This window comes from Equus caballus, chromosome 2 (assembly GCF_041296265.1).
Source record: "Equus caballus isolate H_3958 breed thoroughbred chromosome 2, TB-T2T, whole genome shotgun sequence".
In the NCBI taxonomy this organism is placed as follows: domain Eukaryota; kingdom Metazoa; phylum Chordata; class Mammalia; order Perissodactyla; family Equidae; genus Equus; species Equus caballus.
The window spans coordinates 14,804,412-14,826,067 of record NC_091685.1 but is presented as its reverse complement, the minus strand read 5'-3'; the positions used below and the strand labels follow the sequence as shown (position 1 = coordinate 14,826,067).

The following is a 21,656-nucleotide window of genomic DNA, read 5'->3' as shown; positions in this document are numbered from 1 at the left end:
CAAGATTGAATATGGTTGTAGGAAACCGTCATATTTAAAAGAAACAATCTTTTTCACAGGGGTAGTGGAATAGCCCATGCATCAGAAATATCAATATTGAGAACTCCATGAAAGAATTTGAATTATGTTTCATTATGGATTAAAATGAGAGGAAATGGAGGGATGTTGTGGTGAAGTACAACATACCTTTTAGGTAGATAGCCTAAAACAGCATTGTCTAACAGAAACCAAATGCAAGCCATATATGTAGCTTTTCTAGTAGCCAAGTTTAAAAAAGGTAAGAAACAGGTGAAATTAATTTTAATATATTGTATTTATTTCCAAAATATTAGCATTTCAACATGTAATAAATATAAAAAATTATGAAATATTTCACATTGTTTTTTGGTGCCAAGTTTTTAAAATCCAGTGTATATTTTACACTTAGAGCACATCTCATTTGGACTAGCAACATTTCAAGTGGTCAGCAGCCCCATGTGGTAGCAGCTGCCATATTGAACAGTGCAGATCTGAAGTGACTTGGAGGCAAGACGCACACTCCTGGGAGTCTTATTCAGCCACAAGTTAAGCATTTGTTAAGTTCTTGATTTGCATTTCTGAAAATTTTCTCTCAGAAAGTAAAGAGTGAAGAGTTCTGCCCCTGGGCAGAAGAGTAAGTGAGTTTTAGGGGTTGCTACAATCCCGAGAGAGAGATTGAGCATAATCAGATTTAAAAAAATCATTCATTCATCAAATACTTAAAATATTTTATGAGTGCTGCTACGGACTCAGATTGTGCCAAGTATCAGGGTGGGTACAGAGCAGTGCAGGTCAGACATGTTCCCTATTTTAATGGAGTAAACAAACGTTGAATTATGATAAGTGCTGCAAAGGAAAAATACAGAGTGAGTGAGTGAGTGACAGGGGTTCTTAACCTACTTTGTTGAGAAGTGGTGGGGTGAGGGGGATCAGGAGGCCTTCTCAAAGGAAGGACGTTTAAGCCTGAACAATGAGCAGCTGGCCATGAGAAGAGGCAGAGAGCGTTACAGGCAAAGGGAGTAGTGAAGACCCTGAGGTGAGTAGGAGCTTAGAGCCCTCAGAGACCCGAGAGGGAGCAGCTGTTCGCATGGGCGCCTTGTGACAATGAGAATGGCTAGCACGGAGTGCTTACTAAGTATCATGTAAGACTTGTAAAATCCCCATGAAATAGGCACTGTTCTTATCCCTGTTTCACAGATGAGGGAACTATGGCACAGAGAGTTTAAGTAATTTCACCAAGGCCTTATACTCATAAGCAGCAGAACCAGCATTTGCTCCTAGGTGCTCTAACTCGGAGTTGGTGAGAGATGAGGCTGGAGAAGATTCTAGTTAAGACCGTGCTAGAGATTGAGGACTTTGGCGTAAGTGCAGTGGTAAGGAGGGTTCAGACAGTTCAAGGGGGAAGAAAAATCTGCATTATTTCATGGGACTCTTAACAAGACAGCACAAGGGTTGGAAAAGGCTCAAAAAGTAATTTGTACCTTAACCACAAAGGGACAGGTACAAAAAACAAGTTAATGAGATGGGCAGTGTTTCCTTTATCTTGATATACGTGGTATGCAGCACAGTGCCTGATAATGTTTTATTCATCTTGTTATAAATGGTATGTAGGCCTCAATAAATGTTCCAAAGAATGATAGGCTGCCTTCATCATTGTTCTAACTTTCCTCTTTAATTGCAACAACCTCCTTATGAAGTAGATACTCTTTTTTTTTTTTTTTTTTTTACAGAGAAGGATTCGCCCTGTGCTAACATCTGTTGCCAGTCTTCCTCCTTTTTTTTCCTTTTTTACCACCAAAGCCCCAGTCCGTAATTGTGTATAGTTGCAGTTTCTTCTGGTTCTTCGATGTGAGCCACCATCACAGCATGGCTATGACAAGTGATGTGGTTCCACGCTTGGGAACCTAACCTGGGCTGCTGAAGCAGAGCATGCCGATCTTTAATCACTAGGCCATCGGGACTGAGTCTGAAATCGATATTCTTATCCGCATGTTATCAGTGAAGAAACTGAGGCCTGGAAAAGTTAAGTAACTTGTCCAAGCTCACCTAGATAGCAAGTAGTAGAACCAGATTTGAATCCAAGTCTTTGACTCCAAAACCCTGCTTTCTCTTTGCCAGACTGCTACGGTGCACTTCAGACTCGGGGGAGGGGGTGGGATTCAATCTGGGGTAATTGAAATTCCATGTGAGTGTGGATGCTGTGGGAACACAACCTGTTCAGGAATTCTCAAACATTAAAGTGGAAGAATCACTTGGGGAGCTTGTTAAATGTAGATTCCTAAGCCCCATCAACTCTAATTAGTCTGCACTGGTGCCCAGGAATCTGCATTTTAATAAGCACCTTAGGTAATTCCAATGTGATTGGTCCTAGGATCACACTTTGAAAAATACCATTCTAGCTTCTTAAATTAATTCTTAAGTCTTCTGGTTCTAATAAATTACATCTTGAATGCAAAGAAAACTTAAAGAGGACGTTTTGGAAATGTAGTTGTTGACTTTGAAAGATCATATTGTGAGAAAGCTCAAGTTAGGCAGCTGCTCCTGGTTTTAAGAGAGTGGGTTCTGTAAGAACTGATTGATGAACTAGACTTGAGTTTGGCCTTGGACAGTCAGTCCGTTGTTCGAAATAAGCTTTGAGGCAAGGTGGAAAAATGGAAGCTATACAGTACTAGAGTTAAGCGGCCTACTAGCTAATGACCTGAAGAAAGTTTTCCCTGCCCACTTAGCAAAACCCTGCTCAACCTTCAGTGTCACTTTCTTCTAAGACCCTAGCCTGGGTCGAGTTCCTCTGTTACATGCTGCCGTAGAACCATGTTAGTCTATGGCACACTTACTCAGTTTGTAATAATAACAAGAATTAGAGTGATTCTTTCATGTTTTTTTCTCCATAGGGTAAATTTTGTGAGAGCAGAGAATGCCAGTTTTTGCTTTCTGTCGTATCCTTAGGACCTAGCCCAATGCTAGCATGTAGCAAGCTGTCCATGAATCTGTTAACTGATAAATGAATGTGTACTCACCTTGCCTTTGTCTTTTTTGGACTTGAATGAGGACTTGATGGCATCCTGATCAAATTAGCAGGGAAGTTAAGCTGGAAAGAGGTTTACTAGAAGACAGAACAGCACTCTAAGCTTCACAACAGAATAATAGACTGAATTTATCCAATGTAATAGGACTAATTGAATAATTGTGTGTCCAAAAACTGCATGAGGACAGAATGGGGGCTGTGTCTTAGCAGCACAAATGAGAAAGTCACAGAGGTTTCCTGAGTCAACAGTATGGTAAAGCTTCCAAAAAGGTAAATGGAACCAAGGAGACTCTTGAGTCTGTGACCTCACCTGGGTGTTGTCTTCCGTTCTGGCCCACACATTTTAAGGTTAAAAGTAGACCAGCCAGAATTCATTCAAAGGCACGTGATCTAAGCTGTAAAATAGTAAGGAAACTTGAAACCATGCTGTTTGAGACACTTAAAGAACCTGGAGATGTTTATTATGGAGAAGCAAAGACTCAGAGCTGATAGCAGATGTTTGATAGATTCTCCTTTGGCAAAGGGTCAGACTTTCCCTTTGTGGCCTTAGGAGGTAAAACTAAAAGTGGGTTAGAGTTTTTCAGGAGAACACGTTTCAAGAACAGGTCAAGATAATATCAAAAAGACAGATTCTGGCACAGTTTGAGGAAATTTCCAACTATGCCAACTAAATGGGGATGAGCACAAAAAGCTGAAGTGAATGGCTGTGCAGGACTTCACCTTGTTATTACTAATGTGTGCGTTTATGAGCACTTTTAACTTTACAAAGTGCTTTCACACATTGGGGTAGGAGATGATATTTTATAGAGAAGGAAACTAAAGCTCAACCCAGAGTCTCAGCTGTCAGATCACACTTTCTTTCCATAACACCATTCTTCCTTCTAAAACAAATCTATTAGAAGTCACACCAGAATCCCCCTCCCCCGATTCCAGGAACAGTCAACAAAAAGATAATACCGTGAAAGAATATACTAGTGAAAATCTGGTAAAAACAACTTTCAGGGAAGCAAAGGAAAAATCCAAACAATAGAATAAGCTAGTTTTTCCATAAAGTGGATGAGGAAGGATGGGGACTTTTGAACAAAAAAAAAAACATGTTGATAAATGAAAAATTAGGAATCACTGGTAAGAAACTAACAACATAGCTTGAAACAGAGAAGAGAATGAGTATAACTTATGAGAGCAATTTCCCTCACTCATACATTCGTTCAGCAAATTCTTGGCACTGTGCTAGTTGCTAGGGATACAGCAAAGAACAATAGATGGACACAGCTCCTACTTCCCTGGAGCTTCTAGACTTGTAGGGGAAGCAAACAAACATTCAAAAGAACACAAATTCTTCATTATAAACTAGGTAGGTGCTCTGAAGAAGTATAGGCTGCTTTGAGAATACCTAGCAGGGTTACCTAACTTAATGCAGGGAATCATGGACCAGTTTACTTACTAAAGCCAGAATTGCCAAGATTTTAGTCTTAGAAGATGGAGTGACCAAGTGTCCCCAAGTGTCCTTATGGTGCTGACCCGTGGACCTTTGCTCTCCCCCTTTAACCGTGGCTCAGTATGGGCCCAAACTCCTTTCCTTGGTGGTCTCCTTGCATAGCTGAAACAGGCTGACATTTTTTAAAAGTCTTTACTAACTACAAAGAATAACAAAAGGAAAATAATATTGAGACTAGTGTTAAGATGATCTCACCTTGAGAAGAGTTGTACTGATTATGATTAGTTTTAAATGCCACATTTGCTTTGCTTAAAACAGAGTGAATTCACCTATTCGGCAAAATTGTATTGAGCATTCTATGTGGCAGGCAGTGCGCTAGGCTCTGGGGATAGAGTGATAAACAGAAAGGACTGCTGAATTGGGATATCCTTCCTATTCTGATAATACTCTGAGCTCCAACCCATCCTTTTTTAGATAAGCACCTTGGCAGGGATCCAGCACAGTCAACTCATAAACAAGAGCAGTCACTAATATCGCCCCACACCAGCTCAGTCAATCCAGAGGGAGAAGTTGCCAGTTTATGAGTATCCCTCTCTGAGACCAAGGATCAGAGAAAGAGGACGAATAATTGCTGCGATTTCCTTCTTTGCCAATAAATAGACCCCTTTTCTGTTTTTAGGAGCTTGGCAGTAAGAGTGTACAGTTCCATGGGACCTTTTGAGGGGGATGGTGGTTAGAAATGATGGTAAATAACTATATCAAATTTTTCTAGCTAACTTGTTAATCATTCTGCAACTTACTGATGCTACCTTAGACATTCTCGACACCTTTCTTTTTTTACTTTCCTCTCCACTTCCAGTTAATCACCAGTTCTTGTCTGTCTTTTTCTAAAGATCCCTTAAAATGCAACCAAGCTCACTTGTCTCAAAGGTTAGTTCAAGCTGACTGGTTTTTTTCTTCATAGCAAGACTTTCTCAACAAAAGGCAGTGGTGATTTTACATTCCAGCACAACACCTTGTCTCATCGGGGACCAGTCTCAAACAGTTCACAGAATGGCTACTTTGAGTAGCTCTGATCTAGGCCACTATCATCTCCCCTGGTCATTAGGGGATCTTTCTGAATCATATGGTAGCCAGAGGGATATTGTGTGTGTGAGTGAGAGGAAGATTGGCCCTGAGCTAACATTTGTTGCCAGTTTTCCTTCTTTTTTTTTTTTTTGCTTGAGGAAGATTGTCACTGAGCTAACAGAGCAGGAATTTTTAAAAATGCGGATGTATTACTGCCCTGCTGGAAAAAGAGTTCGGTAGCTTGACCTAACTCTTAGGGTAAAATCAAAAATCGTCACCAGGGCCTACCTCAGCACAGCGTAGGGAAGCAGTATAATAGAGAGTAGTGTTTCCCAGCCTGTGATTTGAGAGGCATAGAGACATAACCAAATAATGCTGACTCACATCAGATCGATGTTTCAATTGTCTTTGTCTTTCTGATTATCTCAGAGCATCCTTTCTGCTTGTAAACCCCCGTCATGTTCCTTCTTGTGACAACTTTAAATCTTTTCTGCTCCAAAGTCCCCAGTTTTATCCATTTGTCACACTCAGTAGATGGGCTTTGTAGCTCATTGGGCCCGGGTTTGACTTCTGACCCTATTCCTACTAATTATGTTAAGTCACTTAACTTTTTTGAACCTCAGCTTTCCTCTGCTAAGTGTTTTGTGTGAAGACTGAATGAACTTACTTGTGTAAAGGTCCTAGTATTGTGCCTGTTAATAACCTGTAACAGTTAACTTTTATTATATTCTTACTAAGTGCCAGGCACTGTGCTGAGTGCTTCATATGCATACTTTCACTTAATCCACATAACAGCGCTAGTAGATTGGTACTAGGATTATCTCCATTTTAGGGAGAACACTGAGGCTTAAAGAGATTAAGTAGGTACCTTTTCCACAATCTCACAGCTAATAAGAGGCCAAATTGGGATTCAGACCTAGGCTGTCTGAATCTGAAATTCTTGCACTTAACCTCCACATTGTACTACTGAACGTATTTGAGATGCTCAATAAATAGGAGTTCCTTCCCTCTTCCTGCCTCCGCTTTCGTCCCTGCCGTTTCCCAGTATCTGTTTCTGTATCTTTTTATGCTTGCCTTCTGTCTTAGAAAAGAAGAAAGACTTTATTCATCTTGAGTTGTTACATCTCTGTTCGCCACACTCTTCTCTGAGATCATGCACCCTTCACTGTTGCTTTTCCAGGGCTTTTTCCTTCTCTTCTCAATGCGTATTTCCCCATTTAAAAAAAAAAACAAAAAAACTTCACTTCCTTCCAGCACTGCATTTCTCAAGAGGCAATCATTGCCTTCTGTTCATTTCTCCTCTACCACTCTCTTCCGTCCCCGCAACCTAGCGTTTCCCTCTCACTAGGAACACAGGAGGAGAAATTTGCAGTTTGCCCAAAATAGGAGGAGCGTAATCTTTTCATTTGAGGCCAGAGTAAGGGAGTAAAGGAATGTTACAGATAAGGGTTAACGTGGAAGAAACACTGGGAAAGTTCAGACCGGTTGATCCTTCTTGTCTCTGTGAGACAGTAGGCAAGTTTATCTCCCAGGACTGCAGGGGTTGAGAGATTGGAAAACCTTCTGAGGGGAGTAGGAGAGATTGCTGACCAGAGAGAGGCAAAAGGATTGGTAAAGACCTGCTAGAGGTGGCACCACTGGCCAGGTAACAAGTTTCTTTCTGTCAAAGTGCAGCTGGCATGGTATGTGTGTGGATAAGGGAAGATGTCGAATTCATCCTGAGTCAAGATTTGGCAGGGCTTGTATAGTGGAAGGACAAGGACACAGGCAAGGGAACTGATACTTATTAAGCTGTTGTCAAACTGACTGCACATGAGGCAGTGTAGGAAAGGAGCTAGAATATTGACAACTGAGAAGTATGGAAGTTTGATTTTGAGGTATTCGTCAGGCTTGCCTTTCACCCAGTGAAGATTCCTTCAGTGCCTGCTGTTGTCCAGGCTTATTAGGGAGAACTGTCTGACATTAGTGAGTGAGTGCTCTATTGTAAGCAATTTACCAAGCACGGGGACACAAAAATAGAGCAAGACACGATCCCTGCCCTCAAGGAGCTTATAGTTCATAGGAGAAACTCACGTAAACATTTGAAATATACAAAAGTCAGTTCACCTACATTGAGGTCTATGTAGGGGGAATGGGAGCAGAGATTGGAGAATTAATCCTTGGAAACGCCTTGCACCGAGGTGGGGGTAAGCTTTTCACCTCTGCTGCCTTGCCTCTCACTTAGGGATCATGAGCTCCTTGGACAAGTTACTTGCACCATGATCTGTATGTACTGGGAACTCAGTGAATTTTTATGGATTTATTAATGTCTCTTTGTCCCCAGGTAGAAGAAGCTGGGCAGGTGTTCCTGTTGATGAAAAAGGATTATCGAATCTCCCGAAATGTTCGCCTGGCTTGGTTCCTCAACCACCTGCATCAAACTGTGCAGGCCACACCCCAGGAGATGCTGGTGAGGCCCAGCGCCACACAGGATGTGAGGGGCTGGCCCAGAAGCATCTGTTTTATGTAGGAGGGTGCTGGAAACAGACAGCAGGGGAGACTAACTCTGAGGGGTCTAATTCTGGGAAGGGCAAGTGACTTTGCCCACAAGATGCTTCCACAGGGGAAATTTTGTTTAATAATTTTTTCAGATAGGGAGAGTATATGATTGGGCTGTTGGAGATGGAATCAATGGTGTGTCATTTTGGATACGGGAGTCAGATCCTGGAAAGAAAGGGTGACTCTTCCCTGACTTTTTTCCTTTTCTCTCCATCCTAATCATCAGCTTCAGTCTGAACAGGAATTGGAAGTCCTCAGTGTCCTGCCCCCTGGGTGGCAGCCAGATGAACCAGTGGTCCCAAGACCATTCCTCCTTGTACCTTCCACCCGGGTCACCTTCCTGGCTTGGCAGTATCGATTTGTCATTGAGCTGGACCTTAGCCCGTCTACTGGCATTGTGGTAAGGAGTTGGAGGGAGACAGTGGGAAGCAAAGATGGAAGGGAGGTAAGGAGGAGCGGGAGAGGCCTGGGAAGAGTAAAAAATGATCTCAGCCTACCATTGTGGAAAGCAGACAGGTGTGTAAAGGAATGGTGAATGTTTTAAGACAGCTCCCATCCCATCTGTGGCGTTGTGTTTGGGGGTGCAATCAAACTTAAGAGTTCTGCTGACCCATGGAAGCTGTTTATTTCTGCCCTCTGCTCAGGGCTGCCTTTGGTTACCCTTAAGAGTTCTTTTTCTCCATTGCCCTCAGGATGATTCCACAGGGGAGATCTTGTTTGATGAAGTTTTCCATGCCCTCTCCCGCTGCCTAGGTGGGCTGCTTCGGCCCTTCCGAGTGCCTGGATCTTGCATCGACTTCCAACCTGAGATCTATGTAACTATCCAGGCCTACTCCTCAATCATTGGCCTGCAGTCTCACCAGGTATTGCATCCTTTTTCCAAGTTTATACCTTCAAACCTAGTTTCTGATTGTCCGCTGACCAAGTCCTTATCCTATCTCTACTATCCATGCCCAAAGTCCCCAGCTCTGCTGGCTTCTTGAACCTGTTTCCTAGTCATCTCCATGAGTCTCTCTCCTCTTGAGAAGTATCAGTTGCTCTGGTCTTAAAGGGCCTTCCCATAAGCTTTAGGTGAGTTGGCATGATTGGACAAATACCTCTGTCACTCTTCCTGTAAGTCTCTGGTTCTAGCTACTGGGCATTTGTTTTCTTTACTCCCCCCTCCTCCTTTAGTTCCATCAGAAGATTTGCTGGTGTCTGGATTCCTGGTACTACCCCCAGGTGGTGGTCTCTTAGAATAGGTTTATGATTTTGAAATATAACAAATACCTGGAAACATAATTTCTTCCAGTGACAGAGGAGGGTCATTTTCTCTGAGGGCCTTGTGAACTGTTGGGTGTAAGGCTGACCATACAGATAATTATAGGGTTTATCCAACACCCAAGCAAGCTATCACCAGACACTCCTTTTGAAGAATGGCCAAGTCTGTTACTGGAATATCTGCTTTTGGCTTAGATAAGCATTGGCCCAATTTCCCTTCATCTGCCCTTAACTAACCTCAACTCATTGGTAGGGGCTTACCCTGAAATGGTCCCTGATAGCTACCTTGTCTCATTAGCTATCAAACTGCCTTTGAGAGACAGGGATGCAAGGAATAGCACCTGAGGGTGTGAAATATACCACAAGCAATTGGTGCATGCCTAGATCCCAGCCCCAGCCTTGGTTAAAGTACTCTCCTGGTGTAACTGTTGGGACTGCTGGTTGTGGGCTACATCCCCCGATAGGCCAGGCTTTGCAGGTACTGGTAGCCAAGGCAGGAAAGGCATGGGTATTAGGTAATCATAGTGTTGACTTGGTTCAGTTTGGCAAACACTTACTGAAGCCTGATCTATGCCCGGCCTGGGCCAGGTCCTGGAGACACAGATGAATCAGACACTGTCCCTATCCTGATGGGGGGAGTTGAGAGTTTAGTGGGAAAGATAGATATCAAAGGAGGTAATTTCAGTTGAATGTGCTAAGGACACTGATAAGTTATGACTCAGGCACTATAGGAGCACCGAGAGGGAGCACCCAGCCAAGCCTGGGGCAGTGACAGGGCAGACTTTTGGACAAAGAGGCATTTGAACTGAGTCTTGAAAGAAGAATTGAGTTTAACCATTCAAAGAAGGGGTAGTGGGCTTTCCAGTCAGAGGGGTGAGCAAAAGCAAAGACACAGAGCTGTGAAACTGCTCTCAGTCACAGGTGTTCTAGGGAACTACGTGTTACTCAGTTTGACCCAGTAAAGTTTGAATGAGGATGGGATGGTGGTAAAGAGGAGACTGGAGAGATAAGAGGGAGCAGGATTATGAAAGGCCTTGAATGTCCTGGATAAGGACCTGTACTTTATTCTACAATAGTCCCCCCTTATCCCTGGGGAATATGTTCCAAGGCCCCCAGTAGATACCTGAAATGGCGGATCATACCAAACTCTATATATACTATGTTTTTTCCTGTACCTACACACTTATGATAAGGTTTAATTTATCAATTAGGCACAGTAAGAGATTAACAATAACTAATAATAAAATAGAACAATTATAACAATATACTGTAGTAAAAGTTACCATAGATCTTAGCAACCTCAGCATACGACTTGTTTTCTTTTCTTATTAAGTGGAGAATGTTCACCTTTTCACTTAAAGGAAGCACTTTATGGCTGGCTTCTCTTTGGCATACCCAAATTGCCAGCATCACAAGTCTTGTGCTTTGGGGCCACTATTAAGTAAAATAAGGGTTACTTGAACACAAGCACTGTGATACTGTGATAATCAATCTGATAACCGAGACTACTAAGTGGCTGATGAGCAGGTAACACGTATGGCATGGATGTGCTGGGGATGATTCATGTCCCAGGCAGGACAGAACAGGACAGCGCCAGGTTTCATCACGCTACAGAACCATGCGCAATTTAAAATGTGTGAATTGTTTATTCCTAGAATTTTCCATTTAATATTTTTGGACCATGGTTGACCATGGGTAACTAAAACCGTGGATAAGGGGGGACTACAGTATAAGGGAATTTAGTGTGGTAGTGAAGAGCACTGGTTCTGGAATCATATAGCCTGCTTTTGCTTACTGGCTCTGCCCTTATGCAAGTTACTTAACCTCTCTGTGCATCTGTGTCTTTTCTTCAAAATGGGGATATTATCAGTACCAATATTATATGGTGATTGAATTGGTACATGTCAAGCACTTAACAGTGCCAGCCACATAGAAAACATGCAAATGTTAGCTGTTAAAACTATTAGCCATGGGTAGTAGGGAACCATTGAAGATTTTAAATGAATGTAACTAGATCAGATTTGTACATTAGGAAGATCACACTTGTTTGTGGCCGGTATGGAAGATGGATTGAGGGACAAAGTCTGGATGGGGAAGAAGAGGCAGAAGATTATTATAGTATGAGAGGGGAGATGAGGCCTGAACAAGGACAGCAGCCGTAGAGGAGAGGACTTAGTCGCTTAAGCCCCCAGGGCCACTTGCTAGCCCTGAGCCAGCTTCCCACTGTCTCCATAGCTCCCTCAAGATGTATCCTGCTGCTCTTTAAAAAAAAATTAAATCACATTCATAATACATGTCCATTGAAGGAGATTTGAAAAGTACATAAAGGGGCCGGCACAGCAGTTAAGTGCACACATTCCGCTTCGGCAGCCCAGGGTTCACCAGTTCAGATCCCAGGTGCGGACATGGCACCGCTTGGCAAGCCATGCTGTGGTAGGCATCCCACATATAAAGTAGAGGAAGATGGGCACAGATGTTTGCTCAGGGTCAGCCTTCCTCAGCAAAAAGAGGAGGATTGGCAGCAGATGTTACCTCAGGGCTAATCTTCCTCAAAAAGGAAAAGAAAAGAAAAATACATAAAATATAAAGAAAAGCAAAACCTACTGATAATACACCACCCAGAAATAACTACTATTAACATTTTCTGGAATTTCCTTCTTGTCTCTGGGTATGCCTTTGTCATATTCACCACCACCCCTCCATCCAAAGTGAGGAGAAACATCAGGACCATTCCAGGCACACAGTTTTACATCCTGCTTTTTTAATGTATAATGTAGGCGTTTTTCCATGTCACTAAATGTTCTTTGAAAACGTTATTTTTAATGGCTGCTTGACTTAATATTTATCATATTTTATCATCATGCATTTAGCCAAACCCTTATTATTGGACGCTTAGGTTGGCAAGGCAATTTTCACTCTTCTAAATAATACACCTGTGAACATCTTTCTCACCTTTTTATAGCCCCAGCTCCTACTCTTCCTCTGATTCTGTTTTTCTTGTTACAATCAGGTCTGTAGAGTGGTACAGAGTCCCCCTGTCCCCTCTTCTGGCTGTCCCCTCACCCTCACCCAGTTCTCAATAGGGAGTGAAGAAGTAGTTGTTGTACAGGAGGGCAGGGGTTGGTGAGAAGTAGGCATTGAGACAGGTTGTAGAAGTCTGAGGGAGAGAGAGGAGAGATCCCGAGGGTTACCACCATGGCTACCAGGCCTGTGTAAAATTTTCAGGATGGGGCCACTTATTTATGTTGGAAGTAGAAGGAAAGGAACCCCAAGGAGAGAGAATGAAGATATTAGAGAGACGAAAGGTCCAAGATTACATGGAGAGATTAGCTTTAGGGAAAAAGAGGAGGAAGAGGAATGTTTTCTTCAGAGCTTAGAAGGAGGAACAAGAACACAGAGAGACATAAACATCTAGCAAGCACTGAGGGCATCTTCAGTGGGTTGGAGAGAGTACACCCTCAGGGGTAGGGTATGCAGGGAGTTCCTGTTGATTGGTTGCCTTTCTCTGTGAAGAGGGGCGTGGGAGTTATCTGCTGAGGGTAAAAGGAAGGAAGGAGCCTTCTTAGGGAGAATAAGAAGATTTTGAGCTCAAAAAAGAGAAAAGGTCCAGAACAGCCCCTGTGTGCAGTGCTTAAAAATCAACCAGAGTAAAACAATATGAGTCAGAATGAAAAAGGCTTTGCCAGGCTGAGGTAGGGCAGCTTATAGACAATGTCTATAGCCATCTGGTAGCCCAAGATAGAAGGAGCTAGAAGAGTTTATGGCGCCCCCATGCGGGGGCTTGGGGAAGCCCAGTGTGGAGGACTATAAGCAGAGGAAGGCTGTGAACCCAGATTAAGGTAACTAATGACCTAGGGACCCTGAGCAGGGATATGGCATACCTGGGCTGAGGACTGATAGACTAGCTGATCTGATAAGAGAGGAACTGGCTGTGGAATAAGCCTACCTTAGAGCCTGCGTGGGTGGGAACTCAGGATCGCCTAGAGGGAGCTGTGGAGAATAAATAGGGGGACCAGCAGGGTACTGCCCAGTGTCCCCCGACCTTCATGTCTTAGTCTTTCCTTTATGCTTCTCAGGTGCTGGTACAGGGCTGCCTTTTGGACCCTTCCCAGCGGGACATGTTCCTGCAGCAGGTATATGAGCAACTCTGTCTCTTTGAGGATAAGGTGGCCACCATGTTGCAGCAGCAGTATGACCCCCAGAGCAAGGTATGTGGGAGAGAAAGTGGGTAGAGCCCGCTTAGAAAGAGGAACTATTAAGGGATGGAGGGGAGAGAGGGAAGACAAGCCAAGTACAGAGGGAAAGAAGGGCTAAGAGCTGGGGCCAGAGTGAGCTAAGGATAGAAGTGCTAGTGAGTGCACACAGCAGGTTCCCCGTGGGAGGAGGGCTCAGATACACTCCTCAAGACAAATTCTTGCTGGGAGAAAATGTGAAGGCCATTTGCTTGTGTTTTTTCAGTCCTGGATCTACTCCCTCAATGGATCTGAGAAGGTGATCTTGGGTGGTGTGGCTCTCTAGTATTTTGTTCAATCAGGGATAAAACTGCTTGGCTTGCTAGAATGCACTCTCTCATTCTTTTGGGTATCCTAGAAGTAGCCAGGCAAATTCATTTCTATGTGTCTGAAGACTTAATTTAAGTATAAAATATTTCATAATAGTAATAGAAAAATATGGAAAAGGGGCCCTATTGACAAAAGGTGGGGAAGCCCTGCTCCAAGACCATCTGTGCTTCGTCTGGTTCTGGACTCCTGGCCCATCTGAGGGTCAGTATTCAAGCGCTCATTGGGGGAGGGAGCATAGTCAGGCCTTGGCTGCATAGTAGGGGGATTGAGGTCCTCACAGGATTAGGCTTGTCTGGCCTGGGCAGTGCTGGGCTGTAAATTCTGGCTTTGCTATGGATCAGGCAGCAATGCCGTCTGTCCCATTCTATCTTTTCTATAACTTGGGCCAGGTAGATGACCAGTCCCCAGACACAGGGGAGCCCCCGGGCCGGAAGGTAGGAGTCTCCATGGTGACAGCTGATCTTGGGCTGGTCAGTATGATTCGTCAGGGCATCTTGGCACTGCAGTTGCTGCCCTCAAACTCTAGTGCAGGTTAGTAGATGGAATATTGGTGGGATTGGGGAAATAGGAATATTCATGAAAGTTGTGTGGGAAGGGGGTTATCAGCAAAAGTAGAGGTTCCAGGGGATTGGTGGGCCCCAGGGAAGAGGATCTGTTTCCTTGTTTGTAAAAGGTAAGTGTGTATTAGTGTATATCAGGGACCCTAGTGGAAAGTGGAGCTCCAAGGACATCACTTAGGAAGAGACTGGGATTCCACACTAAAAAGGAAGAAGTGGGAGGGGGGAAGTGTTTGAAGATGATAAAACACAATGGTTGGCAGACACTGAGGTCTTCAGAGCCCCATCAGTTGGGTACCTCCCTATGACTTTGATCTGGTCAGTGTCTCCGGGTCTGAGTCGGATGTTTCCTCCTCCAGGTATCATTGTCATCACAGATGGTGTGACCAGCGTCCCTGATGTTGCTGTCTGTGAGACGTTGCTGAACCAGCTTCGCAGTGGCACTGTGGCTTGTTCCTTTGTGCAGGTGAGGATTTTCTAGGAAGGAGGAGAGGAAAGTGTGGTATCTCACAAAGTGGGATATGGCTGGTTACTTTCTTGCGGGTGATGATTTCCCAAGTAAAGCCAATGGCAGTTACATGATGAGGGGGAGGTGTCCTGTCTAGAACAGAGTAAGTGGTGGTGGTGGTGGTGGGAGAGGACTCTCATCTTTGTCCTCTTTCTTTAGGATATGAGAGATAGCATGTTATAGTAAAGAGAATGCAGAATTTGAAGTCCAGCCATCAGTTCCAGTCCCACCTCCTCCATTAGATTAGTTATTACTGTTTTGGTTGCAAGGGTCAGAAAATCCAGCTCAAACTAGCTTAAGTAAAGGAGGGAATAGGCATATTCTGGGAACTACAGCCAATTTGGATTGATGGATAATCGGGTAGGAGGCAAAGAGCTATGGGAAATAAGACTGGAGGGTAGGCATAGGGCACAGTATGAAAAGCTGGCTCTGCTATATTAAGGAGTTTCAGCATAATTCTGAGTGATGCAGATATATAGAAGGAAAATCACCTATTGGGTTTATGTTTTACAAAGGTCATTCTTGCTGCTGGGTGAAGGGAAGGAGTGGAGGCAGGGAAGCTATTAATTGCAATAGTCAGGTGAGAGGGGATCAAGGTTTAAATTAGGGGAATTAAGAGTAAGAGGGAATGTGATAGGATGGAGAAAATGAAGAGGTAGCGTCAACATGACTTATGATTAGCAAAATGAGAGGAGTAAGGGAGAAGGAGGAGTTAAGGATGTCTCTAAGTTTCTGACTTCAGTGATTACTGGGTATCTGTTGGAGCAAACAGGAACAGAAACAGCTTCAGTGGAGTGAGGACAGGATGATGAATCCAGGTTTGTGCCTATTGAGTTTGAGATGACTGTGGGTCAAAAGGAGAGCAGTTAGAATATTGCCTGTGGAGTTAGGCATGCCTGGCCTCAATCCTGGCTACACTTATTTTCTGTGTGACATTGGGCACATTACTTCACATCTTGATTGGATTCATTTATAAATGGAGATTATAATAGTACCCACCTCATTGGATGAGATGATGCATTTAAAGTGCTTAGCATACTACATAATCAGGTAATAAATGGCTACCATTCATAGCAGTTAGCAGTTGGAGATGCAGATCTGGTACTCAGAAGACAGCACCAGTTAAGAGAGAGAGAGTTAGGATTTGTCAGCCTACAGATGGTAATTGAAAAGAGAAGAGGGTCCTCAAAGAACCTGGGGAACACCGGTGTTTAAAGATCTTTCATAGGAAGAGGGCCCAGCAGAGAAAGAAGGAAAATAATCAGACAAGAACCAGGAGATTCTGGTGTCAGAAGTCAGAGTTTTGGGAAGAAAAGAGTAGTTAACAATGTGAGATGCAGCAGAAAGATCGTGTAAAATGAGGAATGAAAAGTGCCCTTTGGATTTGGTGATTAGGAGGTCACGGGGATCTTTTTCAGTGAAGAGATGGCAAGGGAAATGACTGCAGTGGATTGAAGAGTGGGTAGAAGAGAAGGAAGTAGAGACAAGTGTTGACACAAGGAATTTGGCTGTTCAGGTCAAGTGGGGAGTGAGAGAGAGAATGGTGGCCAGAGGGAAATACAGGGTGGAAGGAGAGGGGTGTTTTGTTTTGGTTTGTTTTTTTCTTTTCTTTTTTTTTAGGAAGATTAGCCCTGAGCTAACATCTGCCACCAATCCTCCTCTTTTTCTTCTTCTACTTCATATGTGGGGCACCTGCCTCAGCATGGCTTGATAAGCAGTGTAGGTCCATGCCCAGGATCCGAACTGGTGAACCCCTGGGCCGCCGAAGCGGAGTGTGCAAACCTAACCATTGTGTCACTGGGCTGGCCCGTTGTTTTTTTTTTTAAGCTAGAGACTTAAGCATGTTTCTAAGGAGCCATGGAGAAGCAGAGTTTGAAAATAAGGGAAAGAAAAGGAAGTGTGATGAAGTCCCTAAATTGACAGGAGGCCATGGGCTCAAGAAACAGATTGGGGGACTCTAGAGCAGGAGTGTCACTCTTTCAGACTAGAAGGTAGAAGTGAAGATGTCAATAAATTCTGCCAAGGGCCTCTGATTTCTCTCTGAAGTAAAGGGTGAAGATGAGTACTGTAAGGGAGGGAGGCCAGAGTTGGGAAGAACACACAGTACTGGGACAGCCCTGAAAAACTAGCTGGGTTGGGTGTCATATGTTTTGGTGTGGTACCAACCTACACAGCTGTGCAGTGTTCTCCATTTGGGATCCATTGGGATCCCATTGGGGATCCGAGTAGAGAGGCTCTGATCCTAGTTGGGGTTTTGGGATGGAAGCAGAAAAAAGCGAAGAGGACGAGGGAGTTGAGAATGATGCTTATGAAGTTGCTTGAACGTAGGGTGCAGGCTGGATTGAGGACGGAGAGCCAGGAGGATGTGGATAAACTTGAAGAGAGCAGAGGTTCAAGCCCTGGCAGTCTTAATGAGATCAGAGCAGCAGGAGAAGGAGGATAGACGAAACCTAAAGGAGTACGTTGTATGTAATCAGTGGGATGTGGCAGTTGAAACTGCAAAGATGAAGTAGTTCCAGGTGGAGCCAAGAGCCAGCGTGTAGCCAGTGGGCAGGTGAGTGGAATAGAGAAAGTTCCCGGAGATTGTTCTTAACCTGGAGGACTTAACCTGGAGTTCTCAGGTTAAGGAACTGAGAGGCCAGGAAATTGAAGGAACCATCTAGAATAGGTCTGCAAACATTTTCTGTGAAGGGCCAGCTAGTAATTATTTTAAGCTTTGAGGGCCACACAGTTGTCACAGCTACTCAGCTCTGCTCTTGTAGTGTGAAAACAGCCATAGACAATGTGAAAATGAATAAGCATGGCTGTGTTCCAATAAAACTTTATTTACAAAAATAGGTGATAGGCTGGATTTGGCTCACAGGTCGTATGTAGTTTGCCTTTGTACTCAAAATCTGGTCCACAGACCAGCAGCATTGGCATCACCAGGGACCTTGTTAGAAATGCAAGATCTCAAGCCCCACACCACACCTACTGCATTTTTAACAAAATCCTCAGGTGTTTTGTATGCATCCTAAAGTTTGAGAAGCACTTTGTAAGAGAGACACTGACATCTCTTGGGATGATGACATGAAGCCAGTGAACCAGTTGCCAGAGTCTTAAGTGAATGGGAGCAGGCTGGTATTTGACGTTAAGGAAGAAGGGTGTGGCCAGTGGCATGGGCTTCAGACAGAAGGGCTCAGGGAAGGAAAGTTGCAGAGCAGTGGTCTGTCCTGGGAGAGCACTGGCCCACTTCCCACTCTGTGGTCCAGGGGATGGGAGCGGCCTCCCAGCCCCATCTCTTCCTCTCTTGTACTTCCTACTCTGATGCCTCTTTTGGAGCCAGGTCTCTAATTGCTCACTTTCTCCAGGTGGGTGGAGTTTACTCTTATGACTGCAGTTTTGGCCACGTGCCCAATGTGGAATTGATGAAGTTCATCGCAATGGCAACATTTGGCTCCTACCTGTCCACTTGTCCTGAGCCCGAGCCAGGCAACCTGGGTCTGACTGTCTACCACCGGGCATTCCTCCTCTACTCCTTCCTGCGCAGTGGGGAAGCCCTGAACCCTGAATATTATTGCGGTGAGGGGCAGGCTGGGGCACGTGTGGGAACAGGGAGTGGAGAATGGACCCTGAGGTGATGGGGACTGAAAGGATGACTGGGGCTCTCTACTCTGGCACTGCTGTCTTCCCGTAATTTCAGTGTAGCCTCCCCCGCTGTATCCCTGTCAGCCAACAGATAACCACTTTCCCCTTCCCCATCCTCACTGGTCTTCTAGGCTCCCAGCACCGCCTGTTTAATGAGCACCTGGTCTCCGCCAGCAGCAACCCTGCCTTGGCCCTGCGCCGGAAGAAGCACACTGAGAAGGAGGTGCCAGCTGACTTGGTCAGCACTGTGTCTGTACGGCTTCGAGAGGGCTATAGTGTCCGAGAAGTCACACTGGCCAAAGGTAAGGGTCACTAGACCTTGCTGTATCCCACAAGTCTCTCAGATTTTGTGTGGGGAGGACCTGTTGAAAGAAGTAAAAGACACACCTGTAGCACATGAAAGGGTGTCACAATGTGAAAGATTCTGCTTGTCATTTGAGACAAGTGAGTTCCAAGTTGCCTTCAGGGCTTAGTTCTCTTAGCATTTAGCTTCCCAATTTCATCCTCTGTTGCCTGAGGTGAGTCAGCTGATGGTTGTGTGGTGTCCTGATCTTGGCTTTGTTTTCAGATTACTCCTAAACTTCTCTTTGTGGCAGTTGGTAGGCTCTGAGCCTGAAATCTATGGCACCATGCTTCAAACCTTTGGCCAGGCTAGAGTTCCATAAGGCAGATGGGGGTTTCAGATAGGACTCAGTCCCAGGCCTGGAGTCCTATGCCTTCTGCCCCTAACTAGCCCTCCTGCTTCCGCTGAAGGAGGGTCCCAGCTGGAAGTAAAGCTGGTGCTGCTGTGGAAACACAACATGCGCATTGAGTACGTGGCTGTGGCGCCCTGGCCCCTGGAGCTCGAGGGCCCTCGAGGAACACGGGTGGAAGTGACAATGGAAGGTGGCTATGACATTCTGCATGATGTGTCCTGTGCACTAAGGCAACCCATTCGCTCGCTGTATCGCACCCACGTTATCCGGCGGTTCTGGAACACGCTGCAGAGGTGAGGCAGGTCACCGCTCAGTGAGTGAGGCCCCATTTGTTTCATGGAGGGACAGATGTGTGAAGCTGGGACCTGGAGAGAGTCACCCTGAGCACCAGGCTCATGTCCAGGGTCCCATGTCCCGCTGGAGCTCCCCTCCTCTGCATCCACCAAAGTCAGGTATGGCTTAGGGTTGGCCCTCTTTCTGCAGCATTAACCAGACGGACCAGATGCTAGCCCACCTTCAGTCCTTCTCTTCAGTCCCAGAACATTTCACGCTTCCTGATAGCACCAAGAGTGGAGTGCCCCTCTTCTACATCCCTCCCGGCTCCACCACCCCGGTGAGTGGCTCTGGTACTCATTATTCCCATTTTGTGCCCACCCAAACTTGGAATGGTGACGCACTGGAGCCCAGAACCACCCTCTTTGTCCTTCCCTCTCAAGTCTGAGGCACCCAAACCAGAACCCTGAGCTTTAGCCTTGAGAGCAATTCTCCCTCCTTTCAAGCCCCTGGGGGAGGAGAAGAATCTATAGAGACAGGCTGTCCTCAGCAGATCCCGGGTGTCAGAGGCAAAGACCTACAGTATAGCTAGGTAGTGGTATCCCAGCCAACTGCGAGCCCCTCGCCCCATCTCCACATGGCACACTCTGGCCTCCCCACCACCTTCGCCCATTTCCCACTATGGCTGACCACCGTGAACTGTGCACTTCCTGAAGAGCATTGCTTTCTTGGCCCTGCTTTCTTCACACTCAGCCCATGGCTATCAGGCTAGCACTGACTGGCGGGGAGTTTATGCCATTGTGCAGATGCTTCATTCTGAGGTCCTGCCGTCACTCAAAGGCTTTCCTCCAAAGTCAGTGATAGAAACATGGCAAGTCCCGTCCTTTGTCTGGATTCAACTTTAAAAGGCCACACAGCCTGTCCCTGGACTCATTCATCCTAATCTAGCCTTTGTATTGGAGGCAGTTTTTGCTGCCATCCCAGGCTGGGCTATAGGTTCCTTCAGCCTTAAACCACTACCATCTCCGACCCCCTGAACCCCGTGATTCTATTTGCTGTTTGGAGGTTGTACCCTCCTTCTCCATGAGTGCTCCTATAACCTGTCATTCCTGTCCCCAGGTGCTCTCCCTTCAACACAGTGGGTCCGACTCATCTCATGCCCAGTTTGCTGCCTACTGGAAGCCAGTGCTGTCCATGGATGCAAATTCATGGCAGCGTTGGCTGCACATGCATCGCCTAGTGCTAATCTTGGAGCATGACACGTGGGTATCCTCCTAGGGCCATAGTTGGGGTGGGGAGCAGGGGTGAGGGGGCAGGGAGTGATGGGGAAGCAGCAGATGAGCCATTACCAACCTTGACCAAGAAAAACCCTTTCCTAGTCTTCCTGCTCATCAGCCCGCATATCCTCAGACAGGGCCTAGAAGAGAGAGGTAGCAACTGTTCTTTTCCCCCAAGATTGGGACTGGGAGGTCTGACCTCACTCCACACCCCTCTCCCCAGACCAATCCCCAAGCACTTGCACACCCCAGGCAGCAATGGGCGCTACAGCACTGTCCAGTGCAGGATCTCACACTCCTCGCTGACTTCTCTGCTTCGCGACTGGAGCAGCTTCGTGCTAGTCGAGGGCTATTCCTACGTGAAGCTGCTCTCCAGGTGGGCAGAGTGAAGTCCCTTCACTCCTCCCTGCCGCCTCATCCCATGTCTCTTCCTCTAACCCTATACGTCATCCCTACTTCCTCCTGAATCTATTTACTCCCAGCCTAGAGCTGCTCACTGACTCCCATTTCTTCCCAGTGCCCCAGACCAGCCTCCCTCCTCGTTCTACATGGTCCGCATCATTTCCAAGGCGCCATGCATGGTTCTTCGCCTGGGTTTTCCCATCGGCACACCAGCACAGGCCCGGCACAAGGTGAGCTGGGCCCTGACTGAGTTCCAGACCAAGGAACCCTGGAGTGTAGACTAGCTCCTCCTCCCTAAACCCCAGAGGGGCAGGGCCAGTAGAGAGATGAGGCCCTAGACCAAGTAAGGCCCGAAGACCAAGGCCTCTCTCACCTTGTCTGTGGACCCTCTCCCAGACCTAAAGGAGA

General features: G+C 45.6%; 1 protein-coding gene across 4 annotated transcripts in view; it reads left to right on the top strand.

Annotated features, from left to right (window-relative positions):
* Window positions 1–21,656, top strand: part of SZT2 (SZT2 subunit of KICSTOR complex) — a 51,385-nt gene that overhangs the window by 1,594 nt on the left and 28,135 nt on the right. For 3 of the 4 annotated variants that reach the window (XR_002804797.2, XR_011436398.1, XM_023631793.2), the window contains exons 2-14: window positions 7,873–7,998; window positions 8,314–8,487; window positions 8,780–8,950; window positions 13,424–13,555; window positions 14,299–14,440; window positions 14,826–14,932; window positions 18,325–18,535; window positions 18,733–18,903; window positions 19,355–19,589; window positions 19,780–19,909; window positions 20,689–20,831; window positions 21,070–21,222; window positions 21,364–21,478. Coding sequence is in view for 2 of the 4 variants with exons in the window: in XM_023631793.2 (XP_023487561.2) it covers window positions 7,873–7,998; window positions 8,314–8,487; window positions 8,780–8,950; window positions 13,424–13,555; window positions 14,299–14,440; window positions 14,826–14,932; window positions 18,325–18,535; window positions 18,733–18,903; window positions 19,355–19,589; window positions 19,780–19,909; window positions 20,689–20,831; window positions 21,070–21,222; window positions 21,364–21,478 (2,010 nt within the window). In the remaining 2 variants the exon portion in view is untranslated. Of the gene's footprint in view, window positions 1–7,872; window positions 7,999–8,313; window positions 8,488–8,779; window positions 8,951–13,423; window positions 13,556–14,298; window positions 14,441–14,825; window positions 14,933–18,324; window positions 18,536–18,732; window positions 18,904–19,354; window positions 19,590–19,779; window positions 19,910–20,688; window positions 20,832–21,069; window positions 21,223–21,363; window positions 21,479–21,656 lie in introns of those variants that run through there. The other variant, XM_023631806.2, reaches the window with a different exon arrangement.